Consider the following 20249-nt stretch of genomic DNA (forward strand, 5'->3'; position numbering starts at 1 on the left):
GTCTTGCTGCTCTCAGGAACAGGTCCCGGAGCTGCCGATGACTCGATGGGTGCCCCAAACTTGCTCTATTTCTTTTTAGCTGGGTTCGGAGCTATAGGTGAGTGTGGAGGGGGTGGAGGTGGGGCGGTTGCTCAGCCCGCGATTGAGTGAGAGCCCTTTTTAGCCTGGAAATGTCTCGATTCCACGTTCCTTCCACGCTGTGCCCTGTTGTGGGGTTCCTCCGTTCGTCTGGACTTGTTTTTATGTCCCCTTGAGGAGTTTTGTGTGTTTCGGTCAGGAGAGGTTAAGAGCTGCTTCTTACTCTGCCGCCATCTTAACCCGGAAGCCTCTAAATTGTTTTTTACAGAAAAAAAGATATTTTCTGTTATCAGAAGTATCTAATTCATCAACTGTGATAGTTAGCTACTTTCAGCAATGTAGTGATCCAGGACAATTCTAAAGGACTTATGACAGATTGTTATTCTAGAGAAAAAACTATTTGAATAGGAATGCAGAAGTATATGATTTGTCACTTGTTTATTTGCGTTTTTGTTTGGGAGTTTTGGTTTTATATAATTATTCTCTTACAAAATTGAACAATATTGGAAATATGTTTTACAGGATAATACATCATGTATAACCCAAATAGAATTACTTGCCAATTCTGGGAGGGAGGAGAGGGAAGGAAGGAGAGGAGAGATTATTTAGATCATATAACTTAAGGAAATTGATGTGGAAATTTGTTATTACATGGAATTGGTAAAATATATATATCTTTATTTTTAAAATTATCTAATTCAATTGACCTTTCTTGATAATGCCTATTTGAAAATAAAATATGTCCTCAAAAAATTAGTTACCATTTATTATGTATTTCTAACAGGCACCAAATTGAGCTTATTTGGTTCTTCCAAAAATGGATTTGGATTCAAACAGAGTGACCTGGACATCTGTATGACAATTGATGGACTCGAAACTGCTGAGGTATGGTGTTGATGATGATGATGGAAATATAGTAATATTTTGACTTACAGACCATTTCCCTTATGATACTCCTGTGAGGTAGGCAAGGAAAAGATTGCCATCCTCAATTTATAAGTGAGGAAACCAAACTTCAGAGGCAAAATTTGCCTGCAGTTGCACAACTAGATGATTAAAATCAGGTTCCATACCTAGTTCTCTGCTGGGTACTGACCCAGTGTTTTTTCTTCTATACTACACAGCCCTGGATAATTTTACATAATTACATTTGCTATGATAATAAGAGTCAATAAATTTTTTTTTAAACTACCAGATACTGCACTTCTTTGTGGTATTTTCCCACATATTGGGAAATCTTGATCATCTTGAATTATTCACATCCTTAAAATTGCTAAAGGTACCACCAAGTAATTTATGTGACTCTGGATAGCAGAAAATTCTCATTTTTCATAGAATTTTGATTTGAGAAGATCCCTGGTAGTTCTTCCAAGTCTAAATTTTCACCTGGTACAGAAATGCCCTCTCTAATATCCCTGTTATATGGATTTCTCCCCCTTCCCCCTATATTTATCATGGACTGGATAAGACCATAATACTGGGAATTCTGGAAAGCATTTCTAAAGTCCATTTTAATCAGTTGGGCCAGAAAAAAACGTATTCTCAAAATAGCTACAATGTTTGAGGATTATAAGGTATTCAGACTTACTTTATAAATCCTAATTTCCATTGATCTTTCTGAATCAATGAACATTTTTTAAGTACCTTTTATGTATTGGGCATACAAAGAAAAACATTGTTTTAGCTGCCCTCAAGGTGCTTATATTTTATCATGGTTCTATCATTCAAACCCTGATCTTCTAACTCCAAAACCATCTCTCTACAAAACCCAAAACCACACTGCTTCTGAACTGAAATGAATTTGGAAGTTTTAACGGTAATGAAAATTTTCATCATGCTAGCATTTTAAGAAAATATCTTTAATATTGATGTAATGATGTGTTACTTTTATTCCAGGGATTAGATTGCATAAGAATGATTGAAGACCTATCAAGAGTCCTCAAAAAACATTCAGGTACTTTATAAACTAATCAGATTTTGCCTTCTTTTTAGTAAGCCTCGAAATTACCTAAAATTTCAGCTATAGCATTGTGATTAAGTCTAAATATTTTGTTACCTTAAAATTTCCATCTTGAAGCTCTTTTTGTAAAAATTTTCCTTGTAACTAAGCAAAGATGTTTTGGGGCTACTTTAAAAGAGAACAGAAAAACTTCATGTAACCTATGGTATTGTATGCATTTTGCACTGACTTGGGTTTCAGTTCATTACAAAACAGGTACCAGAGGGGCACAGCATGTTAGTTTGGAAAAACTTATTCTTTTATCTACCTGGGCTAGACATAATGTGGAATTTGTACATCTTAAATAAGTTTAAAGTGCCATCTACTTGTCCTAAAATCTTCAACAGTTTAAAGCTACCACTATTGCTATAACACTGGTAAACTTTTTTTTCCCTTCATAAAAAGTCCATTGAACTGTTTTTCATACTTTCAAAGAGAGGCATGGTGTTGTAGTGCTTAAATTCACCTGCTATAAGAGTTAAAGTCTTCTTTTCCTTTGAATTCTTTATTTCTAAGAGTTTGAATAAAGACTTTACCTGTCATTGGGGTAATTGGAAAAATCTTAAATCTTTTCCTCCCCATGATTCTAGTAGAATTGAAAGTTAGTGTGTATTAGTTGGTTTTTTTTACATATGTATACAGACATAATTAGATCTGGTCATTGAGGAACCAAGAACTTATTTTACAAGGGGGTATATTTTTGTTTCCAGGTAGTGGAATATAGGTTATACTATAGGGTTTTGCTTTCTAGTAAGACTACATTTGATGAAATTATAAAAATTTCTCTGTCCCAAAGGAACAAACTATAAAAAGTTTCTTCTTCCAAATTCATAAAGCTCTTTAAGAATGGCATTTGTAAAGTTAGACTAGGCAACTGGCTAGGAGTATCAAATTTCAACATTTTATATTGAATAATTTAATGTGAACTATGGCCTACAGCCAACATTTCTTTACCAAAGAATGTTTTAGACAAATATTTAAAATTAAAAGTTAAGAATGAGGGGAGCTAGGTATCTCAATGGATCAATACCTAGATCTAGAGATAGGAAGTCCTATATGCAAATGTTGGAAGATTTATTTTCCTTAAGGAACTGATGTTCTAATAGTGAAGATATAACATATACACAGTGGAATGTAATACAAAGTGGTATATGATAAAGAGCCAAGATAGGTTAAGGACATATTGTGGAGCATTTGGCTCTTCCTTTGATGCTTAAAACTATAGGCAATAGAGAGCCACTGAAAGTTTTTGATCAGAAATTTGACATGGTCAGACTCCTGCATTAGGAAAAAAGAAAATGATTTGGTGAATGAGACTGAAAAAGGGCAGACAAATAGGAAGAGAATTAGGAGCAAGCACTGTAACAGAAATCAGTAAGGAGGGAATAGTTAACAATATCAATTGCTATAAAAAATCAAGAATGAATGTTGAAAATGTTATTGGATATGGCAATTAAGAAGTCATTGATAACCTCAGAAAAAATAGTCATAGTAGAATAGTAGAAACAGAAGCCAGATTGCAGGAGTTTGAGGAGTGATTTGATGAAGAAATAGAGATGGCAAATTTAGACTTTACTTTCTAGAAATTAAATAGTAAAGAAGGTTTTTGTGGAAGAATGAGCAGAAATAGAATTTGGGGGTGAAAGTAACATGATCAAGCAGAGGTGGATGAAGTGTTTGACCTTATAGACAAAGGTAGAGAAACCAGGAGAAAGGGAGAAATCAAAGATGAAGTTATTCAAATAAGGTTTTGGAGGTTGTAGGAAGAGGGGGGGGGGGTGAGCTTAAAGGAACTAAATAGATTTGAAACTTTATTTTAATTAAAACCAATAATATTTATTAAACACCTATTATGTGTGAGTCCCTAAAATAACCATTGGAGAAGTGTGTGAAGGGAACCCTCTCTCAGGATCACACATGGAGTCTTACCTGCATCCCTGTGCTCCTGGTTATGTCATCTAATCTGGGTTATGTGACTGAGTTTGAACCAGACATAATTGAAGTTGACCCAGAAGGGGAGACAGAAGAAAAAGGTTCAAGAGAAGGAAGTAGGGTCTCTTTCTGGAGGAACTGGCCAAGGGAAAGGTGGCTGAGGGAGCCATGTGGAGAGCACTCACATTGCTAAATAGAAAAAAGTTTTTCTAATTCTCTGCTTCTACCTATCCAAGTAAATACTAATAAACTATCAAAATTAAGAGCCAGAGTCCTAAATTTTATTTCCTACGGAGGGAAAGGGGAATACAAAAGAAATATCAATATAGTCCCTTTCTTCTACTTTATAATCTTAAACAGTCTCATTAAGACAGTAAGGCACATTTTAAAAAAAAAAAAAGAGTATCCATTTGGCGTGCAGTTGTACCAGCATAGGAGTTCAGATGTGAGAGGAGTTCCATTATCTTTTTTTTTAATTATTCTTTAAATATTTTCCCATGATTATATGATTCATGTTCTCTCCCTCCCCTCTTCACTCCCCACTCCTGGAGATGACAAGCAATTCCACCAGTTTATACATGTCTTATTACTCAAAACCTATTTCCATATTATTCGAATTTTAAAAACCACAATCCCAAATCATATACCTGTATTACCAAATAATAAATCATGTCTTTCTTTTATGTTTCTATTCCCATAGTTCTTTCTCTAGATGTGGATAGCATTCTTTTTTATAAGTTCCACAGGATTATTCTTGATCGTTGTATTGCTGTTAGTAGCAGAGTCTATTACATTTGATTGTCCCACATTGTTTCAGTTTCTGTGTACAATGTTCTCCTGTTACTACTCATTTCATTCCGCATCAGTTCATGGAGATCTTTCCAGTTCATATAGAAATCAAGCAGTTCATCATTCCTTTTAACACAATAGTAAGGAATTCATTATAAAATGGAACCAAATGGTCTGGGAATAGTCATGGAAGTGATAGAACTTGAAATGGAAAAGATTTAGAGAGGTCAAAGGAGAGTATTACAGGGCAAGTAGAACAAGAATGATACTCTTAGGAGTTACTTGGTAGTTACTAGGCAACTACTAAAACTTAGTAGTTATTTAACAAGCACTTATTGACTATGAAGGAAGGCAAAAACATCCTTTTGCTCTTAAGGAGCTTACATTGTAACAGGAGGGACAACATGTAAATAAATAGGTATGCATGATATATGATATATAGTAGATGGAAAATAACCTTAGAGAAAAAGGTTCTAACAGCTGGGTGGACCAGGAATGATCTCCTCTATAAGGTAACATTTAAACTGACTTTTGAAGGAAATCGGGAATCCTAAGAGGCAGAGCATTCTAGGCATGTAGACAGTCATTGCAGGAAATGGAGTGTCATGTTTGAGGAACAGAAAGTAGGATAGTATAACCAGATCATAAGAGTCTATAGGAAACGGGTAAAATGTTATGTAAGAAGATTGGAAAATTGGAAGGAACTATAAGCCATAAAGAGTTCTAAATATTAAGCAAAAGATATTTGGTCCTGGAGGCAATAAATAGGGAGCCACCAAAGTATATTGAGTAGAGGTGAATGACATAGCATAGTCAGATTTATGCTTTAGGGAAATCACTTTGGCAGCTGAGTGAATGTTGGACTGGGGTGGGGAGAGCCTTGAGGGAGGGAGAAGGTTTTTGCAAGAGTTGATAAAAGTAGTAGCTGTCTGTGAAGAGAAAGGTGCATAACCCAAAGGTGTTGTTGATGAATTGAGGATGACATCAAGGTGTCAAACCTCTGTCACTGGGATCATAGTTGTGCTCTGGACAGTAGTATAAAAGAAAGAATATAAGAGGACATGGTTGTAGAGGAAATGAGTTTGAGACATATCCAGATCATTGAGTTCAAAACATCCAATAAACAATTGGGTTTGGGGCTCAGAAGTGAGACTAGATCTGGGATATATATCAGGAAACCATCTGCGTATAGATGATAATTAAACCCATGAAAGCCGATGAGACCACCAAATAATATTGTATAGAGCAGTGGTTCCCAAACTTTTTTGGCCTATTGCCCCCTTTCCAGAAAAAATATTACTTAGCCCCCTGGAAATTAATTTTTTTTATTTTAATAGCAATTAATAGGAAAGATAAATGCACCTGTGGCCATCGCCGCTTCCTGGGTCGCTGCAGCACCCACCAGGGGGCGGTAGCGCCCACTTTGGGAATCACTGGTATAGAGAGTAAAGAAGAGAACTCTGCCTAGAGCCTTGGAGAACACTCAAAGTGAGCATGACATGGATAAAGAGCCCCCCAAAGGAGACTGAATAATAAAGGATTAGTCAGATAGGAGAATCAAAAGAGAACAATCACAAAAACCCAAAGTAGAGAAAGTATCCAAGAGAAGAGGATGATTAATAGTGTAAAATACTGCAAAAGTCAATTGAGAAAAAGCCGTAATTGTAACAATTAAATGATCTCTTATAATTTTGGAGGAAGGCATTTCAAATTAATAATTAGGATGGGATAGGAAATGAAGTGACATTTGGCGTAGGATTTTTCAAGGACTTTAGCTGATAGTTGGAGAGATTATAGGATGATAGCTGGCAGGATCAAGTAAAGGTTCTTTTTGGACTGGAGGTAGACAGGTTTGTAGGTAGCAGATAAAGATGCAGTAGAGAAGGAGATTGAAGATTAGAGAGAGGGGGGTTGATGGTAGGGAGCAGTCTGCTGAAGTGCATGAGAGGAAGGGGAAGTGATCAGAAATGCAGGTAGAGGAGTTGGCCTTGGCAATAAGTAGGTCTTCCTCTTCAGAGACAAGGTGATGAAAAAGGTGAGAACAATATTAAAAGGCTAGAAAAGAGGAAAAGGAGAAAAGAAGAATCTCTTAGTGAATGGCTTCAACTTTTTTTTCTTAGTAAAGTGTGCATTTAAGCATTTCAGTTGATAAGATGAGCAGATAAGGCATGCCATAGAGGCTTCCAGAGAGATGAGAAAAGTTGGAACAGCTTCTGTGGCAAGTAGTATAGAAAATCAATTAGGATAAAGTAAAGAATGGCCTTGCTGTGGTGAAAGACCAGTTGAGATTAGATAATTAGTGACTTCCCCTAGTTCCATTCCACATACAAGAATAAGAGGGGGAAAAGTGGATAGTAAAGTAGTATAGAGTTAGGCTTTAGTGAGGCATATCAATAATAGGACAAAAGAGCAAGGAATTTCAAATATAAGAGATAATGTAAAGCTGAACTGGTGGTTCACCAAGAGGTTAAGATTGGAATGGGAAGCGTGTTTCAAAAGACTGACCTGGCTATAGTAGAAGATTCATTCTTGAAGAATAGAGGAGAAAAGATCTTGAAAACTACATTTTTTTTTATTTAAATTTTTTTAATTTTGAATATTTTCCCATAGTTACATGTTTCATGCTCTTTCCCTCTCCCCCAACCACCCCCATACCCACCCCCATAGCCAACACACAATTCCACTGGGTTTTACATGTATCATTGATCAAGACCTCATTCCATATTATTGAAAGTTGGACCAGAGTTATCATTTAGTGTCTTCATCCCAATAATATCCCCATCAGCCTTTGTGTTCAAGTAGTTGGTTTTTTTCTGTGTTTCTCCTCCCACAGTTCTTCCTCTGAATGTGGCTAGTTTTCTTTCTCATAAGTCCCTCAGCATTGCTCTGGATTCTTGCACTGCTGCTAGTAGAGAAATCCATTATGTTCAATTGTACCACAGTGTATCAGTCTCTGTATACAATGTTCTCCTGGATCTGCTCCTTTCAAAACTACATTTTTTAAAGAAAATTATCAAATTAGAGCAGGTTCAGAGGATGACCATCCAGGATAGTGAAGAAACTTAAAATAACTTCATATGGAGAATAGTTAAAAAAAATAGTGTGGTGTTTAGCAGAGAAAAAACTTGAAGAGACATGGCAAGCAGACAATTGAAGGGACATGATAACCATTTGAAGATACTTGAAGAGATGTTATTTGGAAGGGAGGTTATATCTCTTCATTGTGGCTCCAGGAGGGAATATTAGGACTGGTGTATAGAAGTTTCAGCAAATTTATCTTAGCCCAGTACAAGGAAGAATTTCACAGCAGTTAAAGCTGTCCAAAAAGTGAAATAGGCTACTTGGTTGATAGTCTCCAGTCACTGAAGATGTTTTTTGAAGATATTAAATGAAGTTAGATAAGAAAAATATATTTCAAGTAAGAATTGATCCTTTGCTCTGCAATTCCTTCTGACAGTTGCTATAGATTCTCTGGTCATTAAATAATTTGAACTTAAGTCTTTGGGTAATTACATAAAACCCTATATAAATGTGAATAGTAATTATTGATGAGTTTTGCACAGCAAAATGAGTATTTAAAGAAAATTTGTCTGACAATTCAGAATGAGTTAGGTGGGTGACAGAGAGATAAGTTAGAAGACCGTAGTAATCCTTAACAAAAGTTAATGAGGACTTTGATTGGAATCGTAGCTTTAGAAATGAAAGGAAGGGATAAATACAATCTTAAAGACTACAAAGTGGTTATAAGTTGTAAGAGCTAAAGAACAGGTATGCCCAAGCTGAAGATCGGTGGTGCTTTGACTAAAAGATGAAAGCTGGAATCTTTAATTTGGGGCCATGAGAAAACTCATTGTAAAAATATAAAATCTATGTGGAAATTTTTACTAGACAATTAAAAGCACAGTACTAGCTAGGACTTGGACTGAAGATAGAAATTTCATCTAAATAGGGTTGATGGTTGAAGCTATGAAGAGTAAGTAGCAAAAGAGAAAATGTTTTCTGACCCTAGAATAGCATACCCTGTGATAGGAGGGAAGAGTAGCAGTTAGGGAGAAAGACTAAGGAGGCATTAGAGAAGTAGGATAAGAACAAAACTAGTACAGTGTCACAAAAGTAAAGGGAGAATAGGATTTCATTCTCTTTGGTCACAAGTAGTGAGGACAAAGGAAAAGCAATAACATTTAAAGAGATTAATGATTTGTGAGTCTTGTAGAGTAGCAGGTATGAAAGATTAAGGAAGAAGAGAAGAGTCAAGAATAGAAAGAGTTGTTGCAGACCACTCCATGAAGTTTGGCAATAAAAAGGTGAGAAACAGAATTGATAATTACCAGAAGAGGCACCAGAACCAAAGGAAAGTATGGAATTTTTTTTCCAACAAAGAGGGAAGAATAATTTATATTTATTTGCAGGTGGAAATTTTCAGAAGGAAATGAGTTAATGGAAAGGAAAGGATTAAACATAATAGAAGAGGAAGGGAAAAGTATGGGAACAGAATTGAATTGGTGCTCTCAATCAGTTCCCTAATCTTCCCACATATCAGCACAGTTGGCATTTTCATTGACATTCTTCAAAGAGAGATAAATTTTCCCAAACAGGGAAATTTACTTTCTCCATTGTGTTTGCTTTTCTAGATAAGAGAAACCACATATTGCCTTTCAAATGACTTTCTTTTTCTTTCATTTCCTGTCTTAACTCCTTTTTTTTAAGCAAAGCAAATAAAACTTATGTCTGGGTTCAAAATAGACATGTCTTATATGATAGAGTTTTATATTGAGACAATAAACAAAATTAAACACAAAATACTTTTCCTAATCATTCTGCTCCACATTTCTGTATTTTTAACCAAGGTAAATACAATAATATAGAATGAGGTCATGTTTAATTGCAGAATAAGACTAAGTCATAAAGATGAATTTTTATCTATGGGCTATTTAGAGAACGTTGCTATTATATTAAATGATGCTAAATGATAATATATTAAGTGATAGTGTTAAATTTTCTGTCCTAGGACTCAGAAATGTCTTGCCCATTACTACAGCAAAAGTACCAATTGTCAAATTCTTCCATGTGAGAAGTGGTCTAGAAGTGGATATCAGTTTGTATAATACATTGGTAAGAGTCCTTCCGGATATTTTCTTAGTGTGTAGACAAATAAGAATTCATTTCCTCTGGTCTTTAGAATGTATTGTTATTAGTATTAGCATTAACTTAAATACCACCATTTCTTGAAGGATTTGAGCTACTTAGATGGAAAAGTGTATTGATCCTGCCAGCCCATATCTTAGATGATATGTTTAAAATAAGAATAAATTTTAAAAATATTTCTTGTTAATGAAGGATGCTAAGACATCTGTATTCTATAGCATTTTCTTGATCTTTGACCATAGTTCTTTTACATTTCATCTTGTATCTTGAGCAAGTTTTTCACCAATAGCATCTAGTTTTATTCATATTTATTTTTAATTCTGAAAAGAACTGAGTAAGTTAGTTCGTTATTCATTGCATTCTGTATTGGAAACTTTTTCTTCAAATATATGATTGCCCTACAGTGTAATTTCTGGTTCTTTTAACAGGCCCTTCATAATACCAAGCTTTTAGCTGCTTATTCAGCCATTGATCCCAGAGTGAAATATTTGTGTTATACTATGAAAGTATTTACAAAGGTGGGTAATACAAAAGAATGTCCATTATGACTTATTAGGAAATAAGATTATCTTATTTCTCTAAATGACTTCTGTGACCATTATAAATTATTTTAAAATATCAATAGAAGATAGAACCCATGTTATTTACTTCAATTGAAGAGCTACAATTTATTATAAAGTGATTGCATGGGGAAAACAGCCAACTAGATTAAAACTAACCTGGTCTTGAGTACTTACTTGCTAACTATATAAAAACTTAGGCAAGTCACTTGACTGTATCCTCATTCGTAAAAATGAAGATAATATTATTATAATCCTTGCTCTGTTTACCTTACAGAACTTTGCAAAACTCACATGAGATAATAATATATGTGAAACTGTAAATTGCTATGCAGAGAGTAAGATATTTGGGGATATCTAAAGTCCATCATCCATACAAGCCATTATGATTTTTAAAATTTTTCCTATATATATATAGCTATGATTCTTGTTCTACTTTTCTGTATTTTAGTGCCTTGGGAATAATTTACGATTTTCATTTCAACCCACAAATAAAAGCTGTATCTCATGCAAATAGAAGTCAATAAAATACATGTCAACTCATTAAAAAAACACAAGACTTTTGATTCCATTTTTCCTTCTTCCGTTCCTTATAGATGTGTGATATTGGTGATGCATCAAGAGGCAGCTTGTCATCATATGCATACACTCTTATGGTGCTCTACTTCCTACAACAGAGGGATCCACCAGTTATTCCTGTTCTTCAAGAGGTGGGCCAGGGGAGACTATTGGACCATATAATCACTGCAATCCCCTTTTTACTCTTAAATTTTATGGTTCTGCAATTAATGTAATTTTACTGAAAGACATTGTTCAAATGTTGAGAGCATACATGCCTGGCACTGTGAAAACCTCAAAGTACTCTGTAACTGTCAGTGTTTATTGACTTCTGTTTCACTTCCCTCCTGTAATATTGGAGGATACAGAGCTTCTCTCTCAGATCCCTTTCACACATTCTTATGTTTCAGTCTTTTTGGAATATTAGCAATTCTGTGGTTGCATCCTCCCCCCCATCCCTTGTGTATACTGTTCCTCCAGAAAGAGAATGTAACACACACATGCATGCAAGCACACTTTCTCTTACTTTAAGACCCAATTCAAGTTGTATCTCCTCTATAGAAGCTTCCTTAATCACCTACTACCTCCTTCCCCTAATCAAAAGTGATTTTACCTTCTTCCAGTCTTTCATGATGCTCCATTTGAACTTTTCATATGAACATAACATATTCCTTCCCAATGTCTCACATCTAATGCTGTCTCTTTCCCTTGCTCAAGACCTTCAGTGGCTCCCTGTTGCCTAAAAGATAAAAGACTTAACCTGGTGTATAAGACCCTCCACTATCTTTTTTCATTCATTTTTTATATTCATGTGCATGTGTTATTTTTCCCTTCCCCAAGTTATATTACAAGCTCCTAGTATTATGCCTTAGTATTTCTTAAATGTTTCAATTGAATTAAATAAACATTTCCAACATCAATTTTAGATATATGAAGAAGAAAAAAGACCTGAAATAATTGTTGATGGTTGGAACACTTATTTTTTTGATCGAATATGTGACTTGGTAGGTATTTTCAGGGTATTTTTTCCTTGTATTTTGCAAATATAATAAAAATTAATGTTAATGTTTTAAAATTTGAACTCTAACCATTTGAAGTAAATGTCCTAAAACTGGATACATAGCTTAACTATACAATTTAACATTACCAGAATGTATTAGAAAAAAATTATTTAACTTTGACTTAGAGACAGAGAGAGAGAGAGAGAGAATCTGTTTTAATGTTAGCTAAATATAGGCAAGCCAATCTATGGATTAAAGATTACATGAGCATATTGTCTCATCATTTTTATCAAAGTTTAAAAACAATTATGTTGAAACATAGAGATCAGTTTTATAGAATAAAAATCAAATTCTCAGAATGTGTTTCTACTTTTTTCTCTGAGAAGTTGTGTGTTCTGGGATACAGTCTCAGGAAGTAAGAGTTTTCTTTGACCCCTCATACAGTCTTAGGAAGTAAGAGTTTTCTTTGACCCCTCAAAGGGGCAATATGAAAATTAATAAATTATTGAAGACTTATCTTCTAAAACATGAAAGAAACTACATTTAATTAAAATTTAAAATTTTGTCATTTAGTCTTCTGATTTGGACTAATTAAATATGAATAAAGTTATGAACTATTTGTATTTAATGCCTTAAAAGAACATGAGATATTTCTCTTGTTGACTTCTAGCCGACCTTTTGGCCAGAATATGGAAGAAATACAGAATCTGTTGGAGAACTATGGTTGGGACTTCTTCGATTCTATACAGAGGAATTTGATTTTAAAGAACATGTTGTTTGTATCAGAAGAAAAGGTCTGCTTACAACTTTCAAGAAGCAGTGGACCTCAAAATACATTGTTATTGAAGGTACACATCAAAACCTACATAGAAATAATTGCAGAAATCTACATATATAATGGAAATTTTAGACATTATTATTAAAATCAGTTCAATGATAACTGCTAGTACATTTTTCATAAATAGATATTTATTTTAATATAGTCAGTGAACGGAATTCAAACTTTATGGATTACATGTATCAAATTCACTTTAAAAAATTGCATACCTCAAACATCGAATTTGAAGGTTCATTGTTACCATAATGGATATGGTATCACATCTCTAAAATTAAAGAATTAGATTAGATGGCATTTAAGACAGTTCATTTTCTAACATACCATTAATTGTATGGAAATAGCTCGATACCAGGCATTGTTAAAAATAGAACATTTAAGCTGATATTTTTATATGCTATTCTGAACTCATTAAAGTGTACAATAATTATCTGTACAACTTTTACTACGCAAAAATGTGAGTAAAGATGGGAAAAGTATAGAAAGATGCTAGAGAAAATGACCTGAATTATAAATTTTAGATACATTAAAAAACCATTTTTGTCTGACCAAAATTTTAGCCAGATTGCCAGATTCATACTCTATAGATAGTATGCACAATGGGTAATACAGATAACCGGGTATTAAGAGGACTTGGTACTTAATGGTTTTTCATTTTTAACATGTTGATATTGGAACTTATTTTGTGTTCCCCAGTTTTATCGTTAACATGTATAATTCATAAAACTAGATTGTTATTTATTGCTCTAAACATGAAGTATAAAATAGTAACAAAATAGTGATTTGATTTTCCATTCTAGTTTGCTGAAGCAACTAGAGCATGATCATAGTTGGAATCTGTAACATTTCAGCTGGATTATAATCTGTCAGTTTTATGCTATATGTACTCTCAAATTTTAAGTAGCAAATGAAATGACAAAAAGGGTGGAAATTATTTTATAGTTTTCTTGTGAATTGAGTATATATATATTTTGTCTAGTACTTCCCTCTCTATTTGTATTTGCTTAGCTAATGTTTTTGTATTACAAACTCTGGTAATTAATATAATGTGGGAGAAACACACCCAAGTTTGAAGCTGGGTCTCACTCACCCCAAGAATGTGAGACTCAGATTCCATTCAATCCAGAAGAAATAAAAGAATTGTATTTGAAGAGGTAGCTTTTGGTGTTATAATAACCTAATAGTTGGTGAAATAGTCTGGGGGCTAGTCAGGTAACCTTGGTGCTGCTAGATTAGCCTAAGTAGCCTCTTTACTATATACCATTTTTAATTATATAATGAATAATTGTACTCTTTGAAGTAACTTTTATCCAAAATTTTCTTCACTTAGATCCCTTTGATTTGAATCACAATCTTGGTGCTGGATTGTCAAGAAAAAGTAAGTTCCTTTGTTGGGAATATATCAAATTCTGTTCTTCTTTTAATATGTCTGACTTTTGTTTCTTATTTCCCCATTCCCTCTTCTTAGTGACAAATTTTATAATGAAGGCTTTTATCAATGGTAGAAGAGTATTTGGTATCCCCGTAAAAGGATTCCCCAAAGAATATCCTTCAAAAATGGTAAGTTTTGGAAATAGTGAAAATAACTATCAATAGAGGATTTTTTTAAAGTGTGTTCTTTAAATTATTGTTAATTTATATTGCTATTGTTGTAGCATTAATATTGTTACATATGTAATAATTGTTATATTGTTAACAAATAGTTAAATACTCTGAAAGCCAAATTCATATATTTGTGTGTAATATATTAATAAAACTGGGGTATAAAAAATAAGTCCCTGCATCAAAATGCTGACAGTGAAAAATAAATAAAATACTAAGCCTTCTTGCTATTTTATTACCTTGTCTTCCCTCTTGAGCATACTACAGAAGAAGACTGGCAATTTATCTAAAATTTTGGTCAGACAAAAATGGTTTTTTAATGCATCTAACAGTAATTAGGTCATTCTTTTGCCTCTTTCTACACTTTCCAAATCTTTACCTAGAAAAACTTGTGCAGACCATTATTATACCCTTAAATAAATTGAGAGTAGCATATAAAGCATAGGGCAATCTAGTGGCAATCTGTGTCTCTTGACTAGTCTCTGGTTGTACCAGGAAGCTACCATCTTGTTTGCCCAGGCTCTTGCTAACTTTGTTGCAACACTCCTTTCCTATTTCCTGTAGGCTTTTGGCTGTCTTTTTCCACTAGTTCCAACATAGGAAAAGTCACTTACTATAGTGTCTCATTGAATATCTTAATCATAGTGGTCTGATACCATTTTTAGATTTTTTGCTGGAGTATTTCTGTCTCCATTCAGAAATCTATCTCAACCAGATTTTCTGAAGAATAATGTAATTCTTACACATTAGCACACTCTTAGCTAAGGACCTGGCATCTTAAACTTTAATTGACTGAAAAAAAAAATTGAAGCCATTCATAATGTCTTCCTTCTTTCCTCCACTTCATTTCAAATCCTTTGGCATCATTACTTATTTTTACCCAGTCTCTGATACCAAAGCCAACGTATACCCTTGATCCCATTCTCTTCCTCTCTAATCTTCATCCTTTTTCTTCCTTCAAACAATGCCAAAGTCATCCTTTAAAAACTTTCACTGGAAGGCTTTGTTGTAGCCCTTAAGCTATCATTCTGTATTACTTCTTGCTTTCTTAGCCAAATTTCTAGAAGGAGTTGTCTGTACTCATTATTCATTGTTCTGCCTCTTTTCTTAGTTTCTCTTTGGAATCTGGCTTCCCAACCTCCTCACTCCACTGAAATTGCACATTCCAAAGTTATTAGTTACCATTAATTGGCAAGCTTATCAGCCCCTTCATATCCTCGCCCTTCTTCCCTTCTGCATTTTATAGTACATTTTATACTTTACTCTCATCCTGGATATTCTCTCCTCTTGTGTTTTTGTGACACTACTCTCTTTGGGTTTTCATCCTGCCTGACAGTTTCTTCTCCTATCTCCTTTGCTGGCTCCAGATATGCCCTCCTAAGGTTCTGTCCTGGATCCTTTTCACTTCTATATTCTTGGTGACCTAATTAATTCCCACAAGTTTTGATTATCTTTAATCAGATGAGTCACAAATCTTTTTTCCAGGTTCCATCTCTTCCCTAATTATTGGTTCCATATGACTAATTGCCTGTTATACATTTCAAATTGGATATCTCAGAGACATCTCAGATTTAACATGTTTGAAAGAGAACTTAACTTTCCATACAGACCCACCCATCTTCCAAGTTCCTCTGTTTTAGTCACTGCCATTCTTCTAATCTCCCTAGTTCAAAATCTCAGATTCTTCCCTGACTCCTTATCTCTTTCTTCCCTACATAACAATTCAATTGCCACAGGTTGCCATTTCTACCTCTATTACATCTCTCCTATCCTCCATCATACAGTCCTGATCTCAGTACAGACTCTCATCTCCTCTCACTTAGACTGTTACAACAATCACTTCCTAATTAGTACCTCAGCCTTGTCTTTCTGCACAGGTTCCAAAGTGATTTCCCTTAAGATTTGGCCATGTCATTCCTCTGCTCAATAAACTCCAGTGGATCCCCGTTTCCTCTTGGTTAGTGATGGTGAACCTTTTAGAGACCAAGTGCCCAAACTACAACCCTCACACTGCATGTAAGCTGCCCTCTTACCCCAGACAGGAAGGAAGAAGCACTGCCATTGGGCTGCTAAGCAGAGGGGCAGGTGATGAGAGAGGTATCCTCAGGTGCACATGGAGAGGGAGAAGGGGAGCAGCCACAGGTTCGCCAACATGGAGCTAAGATAATAAACTATTTTTGTTTTTTAAAGTCCTTTACAAGGAACAACTAGGTAGCACAGTGGATAGAGTGCCAGGCCTGGAGTCTTCAAAGAACCTGGATTCAAATTTTGTCTCAGATACTTCCTAGTGGTGTGACCCTGGCCAAGTCATTTAACCCCATTTGCCTAGGCCTTGTCCTTTCTTAGAGTTATTACTAAGATAGACAGTAAGGGTTTAAAAAACAAATAAGTATTAAAAATCCTTTATAATGTAATCTCAACCTATTTTATCTCTTTCGTTATACATTGCCCCTCCTTCCCCCACTCTGCTCTGTTCTTTACATAGCTCCCTCTCCTGTTTCCATGCCTTTGCACTGATTATCTCCCATGCCTGTAATGTACTTCCTTCTCACCTCTATCACCTAGATTCCCTCCCTGCCTTCTAAATTTAGTTTAGCCTCAACTGCTAGTACCTTTCTTCCCAAAGACCTAGTTGGCACAGGGAGAGAACACAGAGCCTGGAGTAAGGAAGGACATGTGTTCAATTCTGGCCTCAGACACGTATTAGCTGTGTGACCCTGGGCAAGTCACTTCACTTGCTTCAGTTCCCTCAAATGCAAATGGGAATAATAACAGCACCAACCTCCCATGAATGTTGTAAGGATCAAATAAAGAACTTCAAATGCTTCCTGGCATGTAATAGATGCTATATAAATGCTCATTCCTTTCCCTTCTTTCACCTTCACCAACTATCATATTTAAATACTTTGTTTTTACTTGTATTTGTCCTCTTTGTATTTATTATACATGTACACACATAAGCATGCAGGCACTTGTCTTCCTCAATATACTATAAGATTTCAGAGTAGAGATTTTTTCTTTGTGTGTGTATATTTATATATATCTTTAATACATAGAACAGCACTTGAAAGTAGATACCTCAGGAATGCTTATTGCTACTGAAAATAGAAATTAATGCTACTTAGTTATACCCTAAGCCCTTGAGTTTCCAAATTGATCCTAATTCAGAATCTCACTAAGTTATATTATTCTAGGAATATTTTTTTGATCCAGAAGTATTAACAGAAGGAGAATTGGCACCAAATGACAGGTGTTGCAGAATTTGTGGTAAAATTGGACACTTTATGAAAGACTGTCCCATGCGAAAAAAGTAAGTAATTGCTTTATTCAAATAATTCTAACTGATTGCATAGGACAAATAGTAGTTTTGATTTTTCCACCAATGTTTGAGTCTCTTCCCATCTGTAGCTAACAGTACTTTACAATTTAGATTATTCAGGTCTGATGAAGACCCTCAGGTTCTCATCACATTTTGGTAGTCACAGTTCTAAAAATGAGTTAGCTGTTTTCTCAGACCACAATACAATAGAATAAGCAAATGAAAATAAATGTTGTACCTTCCTATAAAGGATTATAAGAAAATAAAAATCAGACAGAGAAATTCAAAAGCCTGAAAGGTTTTTTTTGATATAACCCTACATACCTATGTACCTGTCTCTCAGTTGATATATATCAGAAGTCATCCTTGAGATATCAAGAGAAAGAGAAAGTTATCTTCTGCTCACTGTATTCTGTTTGAAAGGCAGTATGGTATAGTAGATTGAATATATAAGACTTATAAGGTAACTTGGGTTGAATATGTATTGGCATTGTTGACCCAGGCAAGTAACTTCTGTTTCCCAGGCATTTTTGGTAAGACTACAAATTGTAGAACAGTTGCATTAATAGAGGGAGTTTCCTCTCCCAAATTTACCTAACCTGATCAAATTATGGGTTCATACCCTTTTCCTCCCTCCCCCTCAATCAGTTTAGAAAGGCAAGGAAATATATAAATATATATAAAAGATTTCAGATAATTGGAATATAAGTTCATGTAGTACTTATTTACAAAAGAACAAAATAAGTGCTATTTGACCACCTTTATATGAAATTCCTAGATCAGCTACATAAGGAGGCTAGAGAAAGAAGTAGTATCTAATTATGTTTTTATTAGGTTGGTTGTATAAAAGTTTAATATAGGTTGCCTATTAGGTCCTAAATTGAAGAATTTGTTAATTACTTGTCATCCCATTTGGATTAAGGACTGTATTTCCCTTTTTTAATATGTTTTCCTTCTTTTGAATTTTTCTGCAAGGCTAACCAAAATACAGTCTATTCTTACTTTCTGAGATGACATGACTCTAATTACAGAGTAGACTGAAAAGAAATCTATTTCCTTTCCCTTGGAACATAATAAAATGCCCTTAGTAGCTGATCATTTGTGAACCCAGTATGACAGTGTATTACCTGTAAGAAATGGCTTAGGGGCAGCTGTGTAGCTCAGTGGATTGAAAGCCAGGCCTAGAGACAGGAGGTCCTAGGTTCAAATCTGGCCTCAGACACTTCCCAGCTGTGTGACCCTGGGCAAGTCACTTGACCCCCATTGCCTACCCTTGCCAATCTTCCACCTATAAGTCAATACACAGAAGTTAAGGGTTTAAAATTTAAAAAAAAAATGAAAAAAAAAAAAAAAGAAATGGCTTATTGAGAAGACCATTTGCCCCATGTTTTTATATGTAGGTAGCTAGGTAGTTCAATGGATCAAGTCTTGGGCCTGGAGTCAAGACATCCTGAGTTCAAATCTAACCACAGTTATCATGTGTCCCTAGACAAGTCATTTAACCTCTGGCTACCTGTTTCTTTAGCTGTAAAATGGGTATAGTAATAATATCTACTTCACAAGATTGTTAAGATCAAATAAGATAATATTTGTGAAGTATTTAGCACAGTGTCTGGCACATATTACCCTGGATAATTCACATAAACTAGGTAGCAGCTTGGTCATCATTTTGATCAGAGTTCTTTAAAAGTCTTTCAAAGTTGTTTTTCTTTTCAGTATTGTAGTTATTATATGTTGATAAATATAATATATTCTCCTAGTGCTATTCTCTCTACTTCATTCATATAAAAAACCCCTAGTTTCTCTGAATCCATCTTTTTCTCTAAAGAACTTGTGACTTTTTAGGTAAATGCCAGTATTTTTCATATCACAATTTATGCTATTATAATACTTTTATACAGAGCAAGACGCCGACATGATCACGAAGATAATAAAAACCAAAGACATCCTGAAAACAGTGAAAAAAGAAACAAAGAAGACAAAGAAATTCAAAATAAGAACACAGAAAGAGAAGTGTTGGCAAAAGAGGGAAAGTTACAGTGTACACCTCAGAAAAACAAACAAGGAAGAGGGATAGAAATGGGAAGAGACAAGGTTTCCAAGCAATCATTAGAAAAATGGAAGCGACAGGATGACAAAGACTTAAGAGAAAAGCGCTGTTTTATTTGTGGAAGAGAAGGACATATTAAAAAAGACTGCCCACAGTACAAAGGAGCTACAGGTATGGTGGTAGTGACAGCAACTTAATATTTTGGAAATGTCCTTTTAAAGAATTTTTCAGTTTTTTTATTTATTTAGCTGGACAAACATGTTTGTTCTAGAAATTAGAAGTGATCCTTCTCATCAAGGCCAACTAATTATATGTACTTTTTACCCCATTCCATCTAATATCCTCTACTTGAAGGCCTCCACATTCATCACATATCTAATT

General features: G+C 34.7%; 1 protein-coding gene across 1 annotated transcript in view; it reads left to right on the plus strand.

The window, feature by feature from the left end:
- The window catches only part of TUT7 (terminal uridylyl transferase 7), an 89485-nt gene that overhangs the window by 49100 nt on the left and 20136 nt on the right, over positions 1-20249 (plus strand). The window contains exons 16-26 of the mRNA XM_044661422.1: positions 863-963; positions 1975-2032; positions 9807-9910; positions 10372-10461; positions 11100-11213; positions 11988-12065; positions 12733-12910; positions 14228-14275; positions 14366-14457; positions 17694-17809; positions 19720-20039. Coding sequence (XP_044517357.1) covers positions 863-963; positions 1975-2032; positions 9807-9910; positions 10372-10461; positions 11100-11213; positions 11988-12065; positions 12733-12910; positions 14228-14275; positions 14366-14457; positions 17694-17809; positions 19720-20039 — 1299 coding nt within the window. The remainder of the gene's footprint in view (positions 1-862; positions 964-1974; positions 2033-9806; positions 9911-10371; positions 10462-11099; positions 11214-11987; positions 12066-12732; positions 12911-14227; positions 14276-14365; positions 14458-17693; positions 17810-19719; positions 20040-20249) is intronic.

The sequence above is a fragment of the Gracilinanus agilis genome, chromosome 1, assembly GCF_016433145.1.
Source record: "Gracilinanus agilis isolate LMUSP501 chromosome 1, AgileGrace, whole genome shotgun sequence".
In the NCBI taxonomy this organism is placed as follows: Eukaryota; Metazoa; Chordata; class Mammalia; order Didelphimorphia; family Didelphidae; genus Gracilinanus; species Gracilinanus agilis.